Source organism: Marmota marmota, unplaced genomic scaffold (genome assembly GCF_001458135.2).
Source record: "Marmota marmota marmota unplaced genomic scaffold, marMar, whole genome shotgun sequence".
Classification (NCBI taxonomy): domain Eukaryota; kingdom Metazoa; phylum Chordata; class Mammalia; order Rodentia; family Sciuridae; genus Marmota; species Marmota marmota.
This window is the reverse complement of record NW_025999944.1, coordinates 5807228-5823788: the sequence shown is the minus strand read 5'-3', so window position 1 is coordinate 5823788 and position 16561 is coordinate 5807228. Positions and strand designations below refer to the sequence as shown.

The window sequence follows — 16561 nt, the reverse complement described above, 5'->3', positions numbered from 1 at the left end:
ATATATATATCACATTTTTTTATCCATTCATGTGTTGAATAGGTTGGGATGAACATTTTTAACTCAGAGAAAATGGGACCTTTTATTTATTTATTATGTATTTATTATTTGTCTTTTCACCTTTGATATTTTGAATTGATACTTAATAATTGTACATGTCTGTTGGATGCAACATCACATTTTGATACATGGGTGCAACATGTGATGATCAAACCTCAGTAGTTTGTTATCTGTCACTTCAAATGTGATTTCTTTTTGTTAGAGACATTCAAAATCTTTGTTCTGTTTTGGAATATACAGTAAGTTGCTGTGAACTGTTGTCGCCATACTGTACCATAGAACACAAGAGCTTATTACTCCTAACTGTAAACTTGTACCCATCAGCCAAACTCTTCCTGTCCCCTTCCTCTTCCCTCCCTCCCCAGCCTATGGTAACCACAGTTCTCCTTGTTACTTTCATAAGTAACATTTTTAACATGAGATCAACATTTTTTTATCTTCCACATATGAATGAGAACATGCAGAATTTAATCTCTTTCTCTACCCGGCCTGTTTCATTTAATATAATATCTCCCAGTTTATCTGTGCTGACATAGATGACAGGATTTCATTCTTTCTTATGGCCAAGTAATATTCCATTGGTGTATACATAAAACATTTTTTATCCATTTATCTGTTGATGGACACTTAGCTTGAGTCCATATCTTGGTGTCATGCAGGGGCTCTGACCCAGAAAAGAGATTCAGGGTGTGGCAGGTGCAAGAAGATGCAAGACATAGTTAGGATAGTAGATATGCTTTATTCATTGGTGGCTACAGCCTCCAGCCTCCAGCCTCCAGCCTCAGCTTCAGCCCCCAGCCAGTTCCATTTTAGTCCCATTAGCCCATTGACCCTGGAGTCTTTCCTGATGGCCTCTTTTCTATGCAGGCCAAATGAAGAAGGCACAACTGCCAACAGGTTACATAAGGGGCTGCATGCTCTCAGGTTAATAATGTTCATGACCTTGAGTCTACACACTGAATCAATGTTTCTGCCCTCAACTAAACATAACATGGCTGGTTCTCAGCCCTGGGTACACACAAAAAAACATAACATAGCCCACTGGAAGTCTCGGCAAGGGAGCCTAACTACAGCCATTTGAGGCCTGCCACAACCCTTGGCTATTATAAATAGTTCTGTAATAAACATGGGAATGCAGAAAAATCTTTAGGAAGAAATGCCCACATAATATGCAAAGGTGAAGGTGCACAGCATATTCAGATAATTGATCATTTCAACGTGGCTTGAGCTTCAGGTACAATGGCCAAAGAAACAGCTGAACAAATAAAATGAGGCCAAATTGGAAAGAGTTTATCATACCTCGGTGAAAATGCTAGAATCTGTGCTGTACACAATAGCCAGCTCTTCCAGAATATGTGGAAGGCACAGAATACTTAAAAAAAAAATCAACTATTTGAAATTAAATAGTTTCTCTCCAGGGCCTGCTTCCTGTCCCTCTTGACACCATTGCCCACAAATGCTACAGTGGCATTTGCAAAAGGTAAAGGAGAAATAAAAATTGGACAGTAAAAATTCAGGATGGAAAGAAAGACAGCACAAAAATGTGATGATTTAATGGTGACTGACCCAGTCCGCGTGGTGTTTTAGCTGTCCTATTTCCTGCTAAAGCAAGTCAATAAATATCAAAATGGTGAAAATTAAGGTAGGTGTATCAACCCCAAAAGCAGAAAAGTTAAGAAATTCAGTGAGATAAAGTGCATAAGAAGCATCAGCTCAAAGAAAATGCCAATTTTCAGTTCACTTCAGATTTGCAAAATCCGCTGAGGTGTGAAGCCAATATCTGGCATCCCTTTTACCAAGGGCAGCAGGGACTGAGATAGGGACACTCAATCCTGCAAGTGCACTGTGTCCATGCCACCAGAGTCCTGTCCCTTCATGAGAAGGTGAGGACAAATCACCAGTCCCGCTCTTGATAGTTCTTCACCAGCTCACGATGGCAGATTCATTGCTTAGCAAATGCCAGTTTATGGTGACATCCCAGTGACATCAAAGAGCTTTTCCTATTATCCCCCCCCGCCCAACACTGGAATACAGCCTTTAAACCCAGTGAACTTCAAATGCAGACAAAAACCTTTGCATTCTCTTTGTGTTTATTTTTACTGGCAAATTTTAATTTCGTACAGGAAGATGGGGGAAACACGGCCCGTTCCCAGGGTCTTTTCCTTCATTACAGGACAGTATCAGGAACATAGAAAAGGAAACAAAAAGAAAAGAGGGAAAAGAGAGGAAAAAAGAAGGAGGAACTTAAGTAGTCCATTCTCTGGCACAGAAGAGCTAAGGCAAAACTGTCTTCATAGTTGTCTCCGTATTAGACCCACAGAAAGGACAAAATCAAAACAGCACAGATCTCAGTATCTTCAGTTGGGCTTGAAGTACTTAAGAAAGCTCTGTCTGCATTTTAAGCACTCGGTCCCCAGGCTACGTGATGCAGGTAGAAAGACAGGCAAAGAGAGCAAGTGGCGGGAGACACAGAAGAATTCCAAAGCCTGGACAGAGGAAGCCCATCTGAGAAGGCAGAGATGATAGCTGCCCCCCTCACTATCCCCCACTGTGAAAGAGCTATACATTGAAAAGAAGTTCTTAAAAAGCTAAATGTTCATAGTTTCATTTTACAGAAGTTTTATGCTAATAGTCAAAATAAGGAAAGAGTCCAGAGATTGCCCTTCTCCTACCAGAGAGGTACATTTGTTACAAGTGAGAAATCCAGATGAACACATAATTGTCACCCCGTATCCTTACTAGAGTTCACTCTAACGAAGGTGAAAATGCTGTACATTCTATGGATTTCAATGAATTAGTGACGACATTATGGTCTCATACAGTAGTAGTTTTGCTGTCCTAAAAATATCCCCTGTGCTCTGCCTGTTCACATCTCCCTCTCTCCCTTGCATCTGGAAACCCCGGATCTCTTTTCTTGTTCCCACGGTTTTGACTTTCCATAATGCCACACAGCTGGTATCATGCAGTATGTAGCCCCTTCTCCCACTTAGTAATAATCAGGCAAGTCTCCTCCGTGTCCTCTCGTGGTCCTGTCTTGTCACTTAACTTGCCAGGCCCACATAACACACCTCTGTTTGGAAGTCCCTCAGTCTACTCATTGACCCCTGCTCAAGAACACCCTGGCTCTCCCCAGGTCTGGGCCCTTAGGAACAAAGCTGCTATGACCGTCCATGCACAGACCTCTGCATGGTGCAGGCCTTCACGTCTCCAGGGTAAACACCAAGGAGAGCAACTGCCGGGTCATATGGCAAGAGCATGTGCAGTCTGGCTAGAGAATACCAAGTGGCCAGCCAAGAGGCTGCGAGACTGCATTCCTAGCAGAAGGAGAGGCCCCCTCATGAGTAAGAAAACATAGACAACATACAGACATCACTGATGTTTCTGAGGGGAAAAAAAGGAAACCATTTTAGCAGCTGGGAAATAAATTTAAATTAAAAAGTTAAAAATAGGGAAATAGGATATTTAAAAAATTGTTACAAGCAAAAAAGTCTATTCAGTTGAGAAAATCCTAGTTATTTATTCTTAACATATTTAGTTTGAGTTAAAATATGCAGTCCATACAATTATTTTTAGAAATCTAGAATCTCAATTTATTCAAACTATTCAACATATGATTAACTGAGACTGATAAAATGCTCTCCACCAATAAACATGGTTTAATAAGTTTAGATCCTTACAGAAGAAATCAGAAGAAACTCAATGGAAATATAAGAAATCATTGTAAGTATAATTGTGGTGTTTTTTGGCAAATTAACATTCAAAGAATAAGGATGTAAACATTTTAATAATTAATGAGCCCATATATAACAATACTTGCATATCTAATGCTTTCATCAATCATTGATACAGGATTGTTCCATCCACCAAAGATTCTACATGTGGAATTTCACAACAGAAAACAATCATACCAATTGCAACTAAATCACAAATAGTGGGATGTATAATCTCCCATGTGATCATGGGAGGTTCCAATGTCACATATATTATAAGTCATTCTAATTTGTGTTTGCTACTTCACGTCCAGGTATGCAGCAACGGAGAATGTGTGAACACTGAAAAGGCCTACAATTCAACCAACTGCCCCTCTCAATGCGAAGAAAATTCAGTAAGAGTGGATTGTTTCTTACGCTAATGTCTTATCAGCCAGTTATTTACATAAGCCTTGTTCTTGAGCTTGTATGTGAGTGTGCTGTTTTTTTTTTTAAATTAAATACATATTTGGGATCCATTTTTAATGGATTATAATTAATACAAAGAGCCAAACCAGGTATTATTACATACAGATATTGCTAGTATTATGAGTAAATGCATTATTATCAGATGGGTAATCTAGAAATCCAGTAACTTATATACATATGAAGTTTAAACCTGAGGTTTAAAATCTGACGTATCACAATGTCACATAATTAAATGACACCATTGTCAGGATTAACCTAAAGCTTTTGAGAAAAACAACCAAAAATTATTTTAAAATTCAACTCTGTTTAATTCTAGCACTTTATGTGACACTGCTTTCCTAAACTCAGTTAATCAAATCACTTATTAACATTTATTTGAATATGCATCCTATACTTTCAAGTATTGTATATTTTATGTGGCTATATATATATATATATATATATATATACACACACACACACACACACACACACATATATATGAACTGTCATGCAGCCACTTGGTAGGCAGTTTGGTATTCTCTAACCAGGCCGAACATGCTCTGCCATATGACTAGCAGTTGCTCCTCTTGGTGTGTTGGGTGTGTGTGTATGTGTATACACATGTATATCCACTGAAATGTTTAATAACATTTAAATAAACTTAGGAGATGAGTAGTATTCCTATGCCCTTTGTTATAAATGGAACTAGGCACACTGGTGTGTTTTAGGGAAAGCTGGAAAGCCTAGATTTAACTCCGAATGTATGACTCCTGGGTCTCTTTTACCATTACATGGTGCTCTTTAATGGACTTAACCTTCTGCTACCACTTTTTCCCCATGTCAGTATGATCTCATTATTTCTAAGTTTAGTATCTGCTCTTTGACCACAATGGGTCTAACTCTAGCAGAGACTATTTTTTAAAGATATGAATGCTTTCTGGAAAGACATGGCATGCTGTCCTGTTCACCTGTCTGAATATGTTGATATAATTCTTTTGTGCAAAGATGTTCTACAAAGGTGTTTGCTAGTTGTATTATATTTGCTTACTTTTGTGCAACATTGATTTTAGTATTCAGTTTAATTCATAGATCAATAAGTGTGTGTGCATGAGTGTGTTTGATGCAGAATTAGTATGAACCAAAATGAGGTTCAAAACTTAACTTATGCCAGTCATTTGGTAAAATTATGATTTTCCAGGTGGATAGCAATGAACTTGAGTGCCAGTGTGAGGAAGGACAGATTCTCACCGACTGGGAAGAAACCTTAAACATTACCAGTGAGCATCCTAGAATATAATCTCTTACATATACCAAAAGCTGCGTAGTGAAAAAGCTGTTTCCTTATTTTCCATATTTGCTATATATTTATTATCTTCTACTGGATTTGTATGTTTTTTTTATTTTGTATGCTTGGGAACCCAAATAGAATTTATTACAGTCACCCTTTAGAATTAATAAGTCCTCTTCTAGCTAATCTGACTCAGTTGTTCTGAAAACCCCAACACAACAAAGCCTTTTCTATAGTCAATTAATAACTAAAGACCAAAACTCTTCTTACCATTGTGGTTCTCTTAAATGTGGTGGAATCTTAAGTTGAGTGTCAATTGGCAATACAGATGATTATTTGTGTAATGTTTTGGCTTCTTATTCTGTATAAAGTACCTGGGGGAAGGGGAATTATAAAGTACCTCAGGAAGGAAGAAGTTGGGTTTCTAACTGCTCCATTAAATGTTAATACTTCCTCGCCCTAAGATCGTCGCCCTGATCAAAACCCATGTTTCTTGACGTTGCAGATATCACGATCATGGTCATTGTGCTTGTCCTGGTGATTATTGGTGCTGGAATTGTCATGTTATTTATTCGTTACCAAAAATGTATTAAGTCGAAGCAAGTTCAGAGGTACGTCTACAGTTTTTGTGAGAGAGGGACCGTTAACAAGAGTATATAAGCCTTGTGGTCTCATGAGATACTGTGGGAGGAAACTGTCTCTTACTGAAAACATGTAAGATTAGTAGGAAATCAAACTTTTACATGCTATCTCATGTCCATATGTTTATCCCTGTGGTCCCCAAGCTTTGCTGCACTCTGAAATCATCTAGGGGGCTTGGAAAAATTACAGATGTTGATTCCTTCCCAATATATTGTGATTTAATTGTTTTACAGGGCAATTCGAGCATAGCATTTAATTTTTTTTTTTCTAGATGATTTAGTATTTCCAGCAGTCTTATCCCATGGCTGTGCCAATGTTCAATTTCCCTCCTGACAGCCCGCCTGGAGATACCCGGGGAGTGGAGAACAAAGGATACTTCGGTGATGAGCAGCAGATGAGGACCGAGTCAGTCCTGCCGAACATCCACCCCCTGCACGTAAGGCACTTTCACCTGCCGCAGTTAATGAACTGAGAAGCGGAGCTGACCCTAAGCTAAGTGAGGCGAGGCAGGCAAGGAAGCCATGTAACAAGGCCCCATACAGTGAGGCTGTCTGTCTGTCTGTCTGCATGTGCAGACAGCAGTAACCAAGCCACCATTTCCAAGCAGAATAAGCAGACTAAATATAATGTTTATTTTGTGTTCTAATCATGAACATAAACTATATTCTAAGTCATAAAACAAATCTCAATAAACTTAGAAGAATCAAAGTCATGCAAAAGATGTCCTCAAATAAAATATTAGAAATCAGTTACAGAAAGATATTGAAAAAATTCCTAATTAGAAATTAGATAACAAATCCTAAAGAGGTCATGCATCAACCAAAAGATAATTAGAAAATATATTAAATTAGATGAATATTAAACACTTATCAAAGTATGTGGGGAACACTGAAATTAGTCATTAGAAGAAAATTTATAGCTCTAAAGGCTTATTATAAAAGAAGAAAGATGTCAGATTAATGACCTAAGCCTTTATTTTAAGAAACTGGAAATAGGAAAGCAAATAAGCCCATCAAATGAAGAGAACAAGAGACTTCAGATAAGTCACCAATGAAATAGAAAACAGAAAAACAACAAAGAAAATCAATAAAACCAAGAGTTTTTTTTAAATTTTTTTTAGTTGTAGATGAGTACAATACCTTTATTTTATTTATTTATTTTTATGTGGTGCTGAGGATCGAACCCAGTGCCTCACATGTGGTAGGCAAGCGCTTTGCCACTGAGCCACAACACCAGCCTCCCCAAGAGTTGTTTATGAGAAGATCAATAATTTTATAAACTTCCAGCCACACTGTTTAGAAAAAAAAGTCAGCACCGATTATCAATATCAGGAATCAGAATCAGGAGATTCTATATGTATTAAGTAAATAATTTAAAAAGATGATAAAAAAGCATTATTTTAGTATATTGACAGATGAATGAAATTTTTAAAAATTCTGAAAGATACAAGTTACCAAACCTTATGAAGAAAGAGATAATCTAAATATTCTTATATCTAATAAGAAAATTGAATCTGCAGTAAAACAGAAGACATGGTCCTCTACAGAAAAAAATTTGTGGAATCTCAATAACAGTGAATTTAGTAAGATTTCAAGATCCACAATTAGTGTACAAAAAATTATTGTGATTCCATAGATGAGCAAGAAACAATTCCAAAAACAAAGTGAAATAACAAAATAGCATAAAAATACAAAAAAAAATAATTAAGGTTAAAAATGAACAAATGATGTGCAAGAAAAGCTATAAAATATTAACAAAAAAATAATTTAGTGCCATAATAAATAGAGTGAAATACATGATCACGGATCAGAACATTCACTGTTGTTGCACTGTTAGTTGTCCCATATTGATCTATAGTTTGAAAACAGCCCAATCAAAATATCAACAGAATATTTTTGTAAAACTAATTAATAAATTAACAGAATAACATGATAAGAAAATCAGTAAACATAGCCTGAGACCTAGAAATTTCTGACATGAATTCAGAAATTTATACCTCAGAGAGCATTTACAGCAATCTTCTAACAGCATAGTTTGCAAAAGTTTAAAAGAGAAGAAATCCCAAAGGTCTAGCAACAGTAAAAGGAATCCACAAATTGCAATACATGCATCAATGGGCCACTACAGGAGAAGGATAGTAGTTGATTGACTGATGTATAACACTTGAATAAATCTCTCAACCAGATTCTGAAGCTAAAGAATCCAAATCCAAAAGCAAACTGTTAGATAATAGATGATATCAAACTCAAAAACTGGCAAAGCAAACCTGTGGTATTAGAAGTCAGCATAGCAGTTACCATAGGAGAGAGAGGATCTGCAGGGGGATTTTAATTTTCTAATTTTCGAGCTACGTGGGGGCTGGTCACAGAGATGGTTCATTTGTGCAAATTCATCTACCTTTACACTTAGTATTTGTGCATTTGTTTGTGTATACTTATACAAAAGCAGAACATTTGTTAAAATACCAGCCTTAGCAATGCATAAAACCTGAGAAAGAAGCTGTCAAATCCTGCAGAAGTTCTTGCAAATAGTGGCTTGTTTCACGCCCATAACAGCTGTGTTTTCCAGTGTGTTTGGCTTACTGAAAGCATCATGTGGACAGATTAAGAAGCTATGTGGTCATTCCTTTTTTAAAAACATCAATAACTGGTGTAAAAAGGAACATCGTTCCAAAAATCATACTGATGAAACAGTGAAAAGCATCTTAAAAGAGGAAAAGCCTCAAACCTTGGGGCTGTGTATCAACCGACTGTTGCTGCATGTAAATGCCAGTGAGAACACGACACCAGTACTTTAGAACTGCTGTCCAGTCCTGGTTGCTGTTGCTCTGTATACACAGATCCAGATGCTTCGGAAGCTTTGTCCAGATGCAAAGCACCTATAAGCCCTGTATCTTTATTGCCCAATGTTGAAGAACACGCTCCTCTTAACCGCTGTGAGCGCATAAGCCACATTTTGGCAGACATGCTTCTGTTGAACTTCCCTGGAGTGTTTAGAGAGGGACAGCTTTCTTTGTTATATGAAGGTTTGCTATCATCTTTATGCACGTGTATGTTTTATCATGGTAACAACAACAACAACAAAAAAGTCTGAGTTTTAGAAAAAAATGTAAGCCTATGCTGAAAGTTTCTGGTCTGAAACTACATGAAGCTAATATCAATCTCATATGTTGCCCCCAGGTTGAAATGTTAAATGAGAAACTGTATGTTACAGTGTTGGGTGTTAATTATATTAATTATTCTGTGCCTCACACGCTGATACCATTACTTTGCTAATTATGGCTTCCTTAAATTCATATGTAAGTTAGGCACGCTCCCAGAGAAGGGAATCCATGATGCATAGTTATAGAAGCCAGCATGAGATTCAAGCAAAGCTGAATCTGGGGTACCTGAACAGGTAACCCCGTGATGCATAGTTATAGAAGCCAGCCTGAGATTCAAGCAAAGCAGAATCTGGGGGCATATTTGTTACATTTCAAGACTAAAAAAAATGAAAGGCACTAAGAAGAGAAGCTTGATAAATATTTGTTGAAAACCAGGATAAATTCAATTTACTACTAAGGATGCACTGATGATAGACAGGTTTTACCATAGAGTTTGGGCCATTAGATCTCACATTCAGGGCTTTTATGTTACTTGACAAAATTATTTGAATGATGATGATTTAACTCATCTTATTTGACACCTTAGCTCCCCATTAAAGACCAGTCCTCTGCAAAATTGTGCTTGGGGGGCAGGGATCTTTGGTGTGACTTCCTTGTTATATTACTGAGGCTTGATTTTCCTCCTTTGGCACCCAGTGCCTCTCCCAGGTTTTGTTTCTCCTGGGCCACACCTTCTGGTTGTTTTAATGTCTCCTGGGGACTTAACAGAAAACACTTTGCAGAGAGTGGCCTCAGTCAAGCCCCGCTGTATTTTATTTTATTTTTTTATGTTTTTGGTACTGGGTATTGAAGCCAAGAGCACGTAACCCACTGAGCTGCATTCCAAACTCTTATTATTATTATTTTTTGAATTTTGAGACAGGGTCTCTCTAGGTTGCTGAAGCTGGCTTTGAACCTGTGATCCTCCTTCCTCAGCCTCCCAAGTTGCTGTATAGGCATACACCACCAAGCCCATCACCCATCTTTTTTAATAGGAAGTTCTGGAGATTCCAAAAGACCGTCAGGTGCTAAGGAATATATCTGGCTGTGGAGCCTCAGGATGCAGACCTACTAAGATTAGAGACTAGCAGACCCACCTGGTGCCATACACAGTATGTAAAGGAAGTCACTCTAATGTGTGTCTTGGCTTTGTAGACAGGTCTTGGGCTCTTGGATGCATGACAACCACCCCGGGAAGAATAGTGTTTTTCTGACTTTCAGTATTCCTACATTTACTCGGGATTTATCCCAGGGATGGCCGTGGGCTTGGGAAATAGTCCTGCTTTCGTGAGTACTAATTGCAGGGAAATGGTCTCTCTTTTCTCTAGCGGAGAACTACAGAAACCTTGGAGAGCCTCCCATCCAGTTTCTCAAGTCCCCATTACATCACCCTGGTATGTCCCTGCCCTTTCTGTTGGTTGTGGTAGCCTGTGTCCATTTCATTAATCATTTTGATGCCAGGTAATCGTCTGTTGGATCTTTGAAAAGGCCAGTCTCACGGCTTTCTGATTTAGGGTAGAACAGGTCAGTCTGGTATAGAGGCAGACTTCTCAGCTGCATGGGGATTAGGGCGAGGAGAGGAGCTGGTAAATCCTGGGCAGCCCTGTCTCTGTTTAACATGTTGGCATTTAGATCATCATGAATTCTTGTCAATTAATTTTTACCATATTAACATATTGTTTATTGTGATTATTGATTTTGTTTTTATCCCTTAAATTCTGCTCCTGAGAGTAATGCCTTGCTCACCTCCCCCTAGTCCTGAGACAAAACACAGTGAGGGTTTTCAATGAGGCCTTGACCAGCTTGAGGGCTTTAGAAAGCTTCTTTAACCAAAGTGGTAAAAAAATAAAAAATAAAAAAATAAATCTCAGAGAATCACCCAAACTGCTAACTTGTACATGCAAAGTTGTTATGTTAGCTGAACAACTCTCAGAACTGGGCCTGAACACATCAAGACTCTCAAATCTATATTTCAAAATGAGCAATGGTCCTTGAGGTTTCTTTAGGGATTGATGACTGTGATCAGAATACTTTTCAGTCTATGGTTTCACAGGATCCTCAGACCATACCAAAGGATCTCAGAGGAGGCTAGACAGTATTTCTGGAGCTAAAGGGCAAATACCCTTGTATATGTCCAAATACCCGTGGAGCCAGAGCAGGCCTGTCTTTGAAGTAGGTTTGACTAGGATTCTAGTGGCAAAAGTTTCTGAATGAAGGCTCTAACTTAAAAAAAAAAAAAAAAAGCTTTGAGAATCTCCTTTATTTTTATTTGTTCTTTCTAGTTATACATGACAGTGTGACATTTATACTCCATGTATGTTGATGATAATATACATACATGGAGTATAACTTCCCATTGCTGTGATTGTACATGATGTGGAGTGACACTGGTCGTGTATTCCTATATGAACATGGGAAAGTGATGTCCGATTCATTCTACTCTATTCCCCATTCCCATACCCTCTCCTTTTCCCTTCATTCCCTTTTGTTTAATCCAGTGAGCTCTTATTCTTTCCTCCCTGCCCCTTATTGTGAGCATCTGCATATCAGAGAGAACATTTGGCCTTTGTTTTGGCGAAGACTTGCTTTTTTCACTTAGCATGATAGTCTCCAGTTTCATCCATTTATCAGGGAATGCCACAATTTAATTCTTCTATATGGCTGAGTAACATTTCATTGTGTATATGCACTACATTTTCTTTATCCTTTCATCTGTGGAAAGGCTCCTAGGTTGGTTATTGTGAATTGAGCTGCCATAAACATTGATAGGGCCGAATCACTGTAGTATGCAGATTTTAAGTCCTCTGGATATTTTAAGTCCTTAGGAGTGGGGTAACTGATTCAAATGGTAGTTCCATTGCTAGTTTTCTAAGGAATCTCCATACTGCTTTCCAGAGTGCTTGCATAATCTGCAATCCCACCAGCAATGTATGAGTGGACCTTTTTCCCACATCCTCGCCAACATGTAACATTACTTGTATTCTTGATAATTGTCATTCTGACTGGAGTGAGATGAAATCTCAGAGTAGTTTTAATTTGTGTTTCTTTAATTGCTAGAATGTTGAACATTTTTTATATATTTGTTGGCCAATCATATTTCTCTTTTTTGAAGTGTCTATTCAGTTCTTTTACCCATTTATTGACTGAGATATTTGGTTTCTAGAGTTAAGTTTCTTGAGATTTTTATATATCCTGGAGATTAATGCTCTGTCTAAAGTGCAGGTGGCAAAGATTTTCTCCTGTTCTATAGGCCTTCTGTTCATGTTTTTAATTGTTTTGTTTTTTTTACTATGAAGATTTTTAGTTTGATTCCATCCCATTTATTGATTCTTGATTTTACTTCCTGAATAGTTGGTTGCTAAACCAACTTGATGGAAAGTTGGGCCTAAATTTTCTTCCAGTAGGCACGGGGTTTCTGTCTGAGGCCTACATCTTGATCCACTTTGAGTTTTGTGCAGGGTGAGAGATAGGGGTTCAATTTCATTCTGCTACATATGGATTTCTAGTTTTCCCGGCACCATTTGTTGAAGAGGCTATATTTTCTCTAATGTGTGTTTATGGTGCCTTTGTCTAGTATGAGATAACTGTATTTATGTGGATTTATCTCTGTGTCTTCTCTATTCTGTTCCATTGGTCTACATGGCTGTTTTTATGCCAATACCATTTCATTTTGGTTACCGTAGCTCTATAGAATAATTTAAGATCTGGTATTATGATGCCTCTTGCTTTACTTTTCTCACTAAAGAGAAAAATAGATATTCTGGGCCTCTTATTTTTCCAAATTAATTTCATGATTGCTTTTTTTTTATTTCTATGAAGAATGTCACTGGAATTTTAGTAGGAAATGCATTAATCTGGGTAGCACTTTTGGTATGTGGTCACTTTGACAATATTAATTCTGCCTATCCACGCACATGGGGGAAAATCTCTTACCTAACATATTCTAGGAAAAAGCTGCAAGTTTTTACAAGGACTAATGGTTCCAATAAGACTTTATCTAACTAGTACTATCCACTCCCTCTCCATTCCATAGCAATTTACAAACTGTCTTAGATTTTTCATGGAGCAAGAGGAAGTGTTCTGTATGTGTGCGTATATGCTCATATGTGTGTGTGCCTGTGTGCTCCTATCTGGTGCAGTTCCTGATACAACGTAATTTATTGATTACAGAAATCTACAAATAAAGATCCCAAAGGAGTTGCAGATTCCAATCAAAGTGCCAAAGTGGTAGGTTCCTTTAATGGAGCACCTCCCCTTTTATTTTTCAAATGCTTTTTATCTACTTTGGATTAGGGATGCCCTCTGAACTTATCAAAAGAACAGGATGGTTCTTTTCACCAGTATGCCGAAATTTCTAATGTAGAATTCTGCCAAGCATATTTTGTGCAAGGCTATTAAACTTGACCACAAGAGCAAGCTAAAATTCAAGAGTGCCCGGGTCTTGACATATATTACAAATGACAACAACAATGTTTCTCTCTCAGACTCTTGTTGGCCAGAGTGTACATACCTACAGGTTCTCCAAGTACATTAAGGAATAATAAGAGAAAAAGACATGTTGTTCTGATGATTGCTTGACTAAAGTTTTTTTTTTTTCTTACTAAATAAAATATTGGCTGTAGGTGAAGGGTGATTTCACATTTGAATTACTATGTCTGTTTTGGAAAAAAATGTGAAAAAAAGTATGATTTTGGTCAAAGAGAGAGGAAATGATTCTTGTTTGAGTTCGTTTCCAATGTGCTGAGAATTGTTTTCCTCCACACAGTGTTCTTAGAAGGAATTCCGACCAATACAGAGACCCTGTCCCTGCTGAGAGAGATACAGCAGAACATTTTCTAATGATCCTTTCACTCCACAATGACAGGTCTGTAGCCTAGAGAGAAGAGTGGAGATGGTCCTTAGGGCAAGCAAACTGTTTGACATCTTGCACTGGAGAACACATTGTTTTCTTTCTTTTCTTGATTGGCTTGTCATTTTACAAGTGAACAGTTAGCCATGGCTAAGGAGATCTAAAATAAGTGTGAATCAATGTAGTACAACAGAATCCAGGAAGGCTCTCCTAGTTAGTAGATAGAAATGACTAACTGAAGTACATGTCTGTGGATCTCCTGGAAAGCAACTTATCTCTGACCATCTGTTTCTGTTTAGACCTTGAAACTTGACATCCAGAATGGCTGCACAAGCCTGGGCGGAGGATCCAGAATATAAGATCTTCACCACCATCCCTCCATATTTGTTAAAAGTATTTCAGTACTTTTTCAGATGTTCTTTATCAACCCAGAAAACGTTTTATGAGAATTTCTTTCTGTTAAAATTTACTTGTAGAATTCACAACGTACAGCATAGGCATATGCTACAGAAAAAAAAAAAATGTCTATGGCTTTTCGAATGCTCTTTAGCTTAATATGAAAAGGAGAGTCTCTGTGCTCCAGCATTAGCCTGCAAAATGTCAATCTGGTTACTTTTAAAAAAGCTAAAACTTGGAGGATGCTAAATTACAATCCTGAGTCTAAGAAGCAAAATTGCTCATAAGTGGTTAGTTCTTTGGGGGCATGAAATTACTTTAATTGGAACTGGTATCCTGATGTCCGTATCACTAAATCTGATCTAAACTGTGGCCTGCAGAAATGCCTAGGAAGGCATGGCAGGGTGGCTGGTTCCAATAGTTAATTAATTGAAGGAGGCAGAAGAATAGTTACCTTGACTGCAGGATAGTCCTCAAAATCACAGGCTGGCAAACGAGGACACGGAAGGCTCCTGGCAGTTCTAAGTTTGTAGGTTTGCCTTTCTAGAATTCCTTAAGAGGCTGATGGACAAATTGAGAGGAAACAGCATTTCAGAAAATTAGCTCCGGCCAGCTGGGAGGACATGCTCAGACCACGGGGATGGGGNAGCTTTTATTGTCCTCATCAGAACCTCCACTTAAAAAAGGAATTTCCATGAATGTGTTCTGAGAGCAAGATGCCAATTTAAATATTTTATATAAAAAAATTTGGGAGGGAAAAATTCTGTATCAGATGCATAGCAGCCTCATTAAAGCCCACAGTGATCCTCTGACGTCACATTTAAGGGACAGCCATGTCTTCACCTTCTCCTGAACATCACCAATGTAGAAGGGCTGTAATTTTGGTAATATCTTCTGCCCTCCATAAAAGGATCACCCTCCCAATTTTTTTTTTTTTTTTTTTTTTTATTGTTCCCTTATGTCTTCTAGGAAATTTAATGACTGTTGTCTACTCTTCTAACTCGGGCTCCACATTCAACTAACTACTAAATTCTGATTCCATTTCCCCTCAAATGTCTTCTTCTTTCTCTAATAATGTCTGGTATCCTGTGAGTCATCCTGCCCTGCTCAGCCCAGGCCTCAGGGGCTTTACCAGGCTCCTTTCAAATGCTGCCTCTGCTACCTGCTTGATTTCTTAGGAGTCCTCTCCTTCCAGGACTTTGGAGAGATTAGGGAGCAGTTCTTCCAGCTTCTTCTTACTAGTTGTCCAGCTAAGACAGAGAAGTCCTGCCCCTGGTTGTGGAGCCAGTCATGACGTCATAGGAATATGCATCAGGGGTACTGCTCCATCCTTTGGGATGGGGGTATGTAAAGACTTGGAATTAAGTTATTCTGCTGACCAGATCCCATAGTCAATGTTTTAGGGGCTGAAGCTCTCCATAACCTCCACACCAGCCCCAGGGGGCTCTACTGGATGTCACCTACATACTACAGCTGCAGTCCTATATCCAGCCCCAGGATGAGAGCCCTGCAGCCCAGGACTGCTCTCCAGATGCATCCCTGACCTGATGCTCTCTGGCTCTTGTCGCCTCTGGGGAATTGAATTCTCTCCCTTGAACCCAGAGTTGCTGATAGGAATACTGCTATGCATGGACTAATCCACTCGACCTGTGACCTAAGACCCTAAGCTTCACACCTGCCCTTGTGGAATTTTTGCTGCCCTGCCCCACACATGGACTTAGAATCCTACCTGCTGCTGGAACCTGGCTAAACCAAGCTGGTTCTCTTCTGGGATGCTGGGTTTGGGGCTGTAGTGAGTCATGGCTTCTGTGTCCTGGGCAAAGGCAGAATGATCAGGAAATGAAAAAAGCTTAAACTTGGGCCCCAGCAGGTTTTAACCTATTCACCTCTTCAGCATCTTTTTTTTAAATTTATTTTTATTTATTTATTTATTTTTTTATTGGTTGTTCAAAACATTACAAAGCTCTTGACATATCATATTTCATACATTAGATTCAAGTTGGTTATGAACTCCCAATTTTACC

The 16561-nt window shown here is 38.4% G+C and overlaps 1 protein-coding gene across 1 annotated transcript in view; it reads left to right on the top strand.

Annotated features, from left to right (window-relative positions):
- Adam7 (ADAM metallopeptidase domain 7) overlaps nt 1-16085 on the top strand; it is a 47440-nt gene extending 31355 nt beyond the window's left edge. The window contains exons 17-23 of the mRNA XM_015499377.1: nt 4085-4165; nt 5419-5497; nt 6014-6119; nt 6487-6586; nt 10621-10686; nt 13463-13519; nt 15972-16085. Coding sequence (XP_015354863.1) covers nt 4085-4165; nt 5419-5497; nt 6014-6119; nt 6487-6586; nt 10621-10686; nt 13463-13519; nt 15972-16085 — 603 coding nt within the window. The remainder of the gene's footprint in view (nt 1-4084; nt 4166-5418; nt 5498-6013; nt 6120-6486; nt 6587-10620; nt 10687-13462; nt 13520-15971) is intronic.
- Nucleotides 16086-16561: the final 476 nt, after the last annotated feature.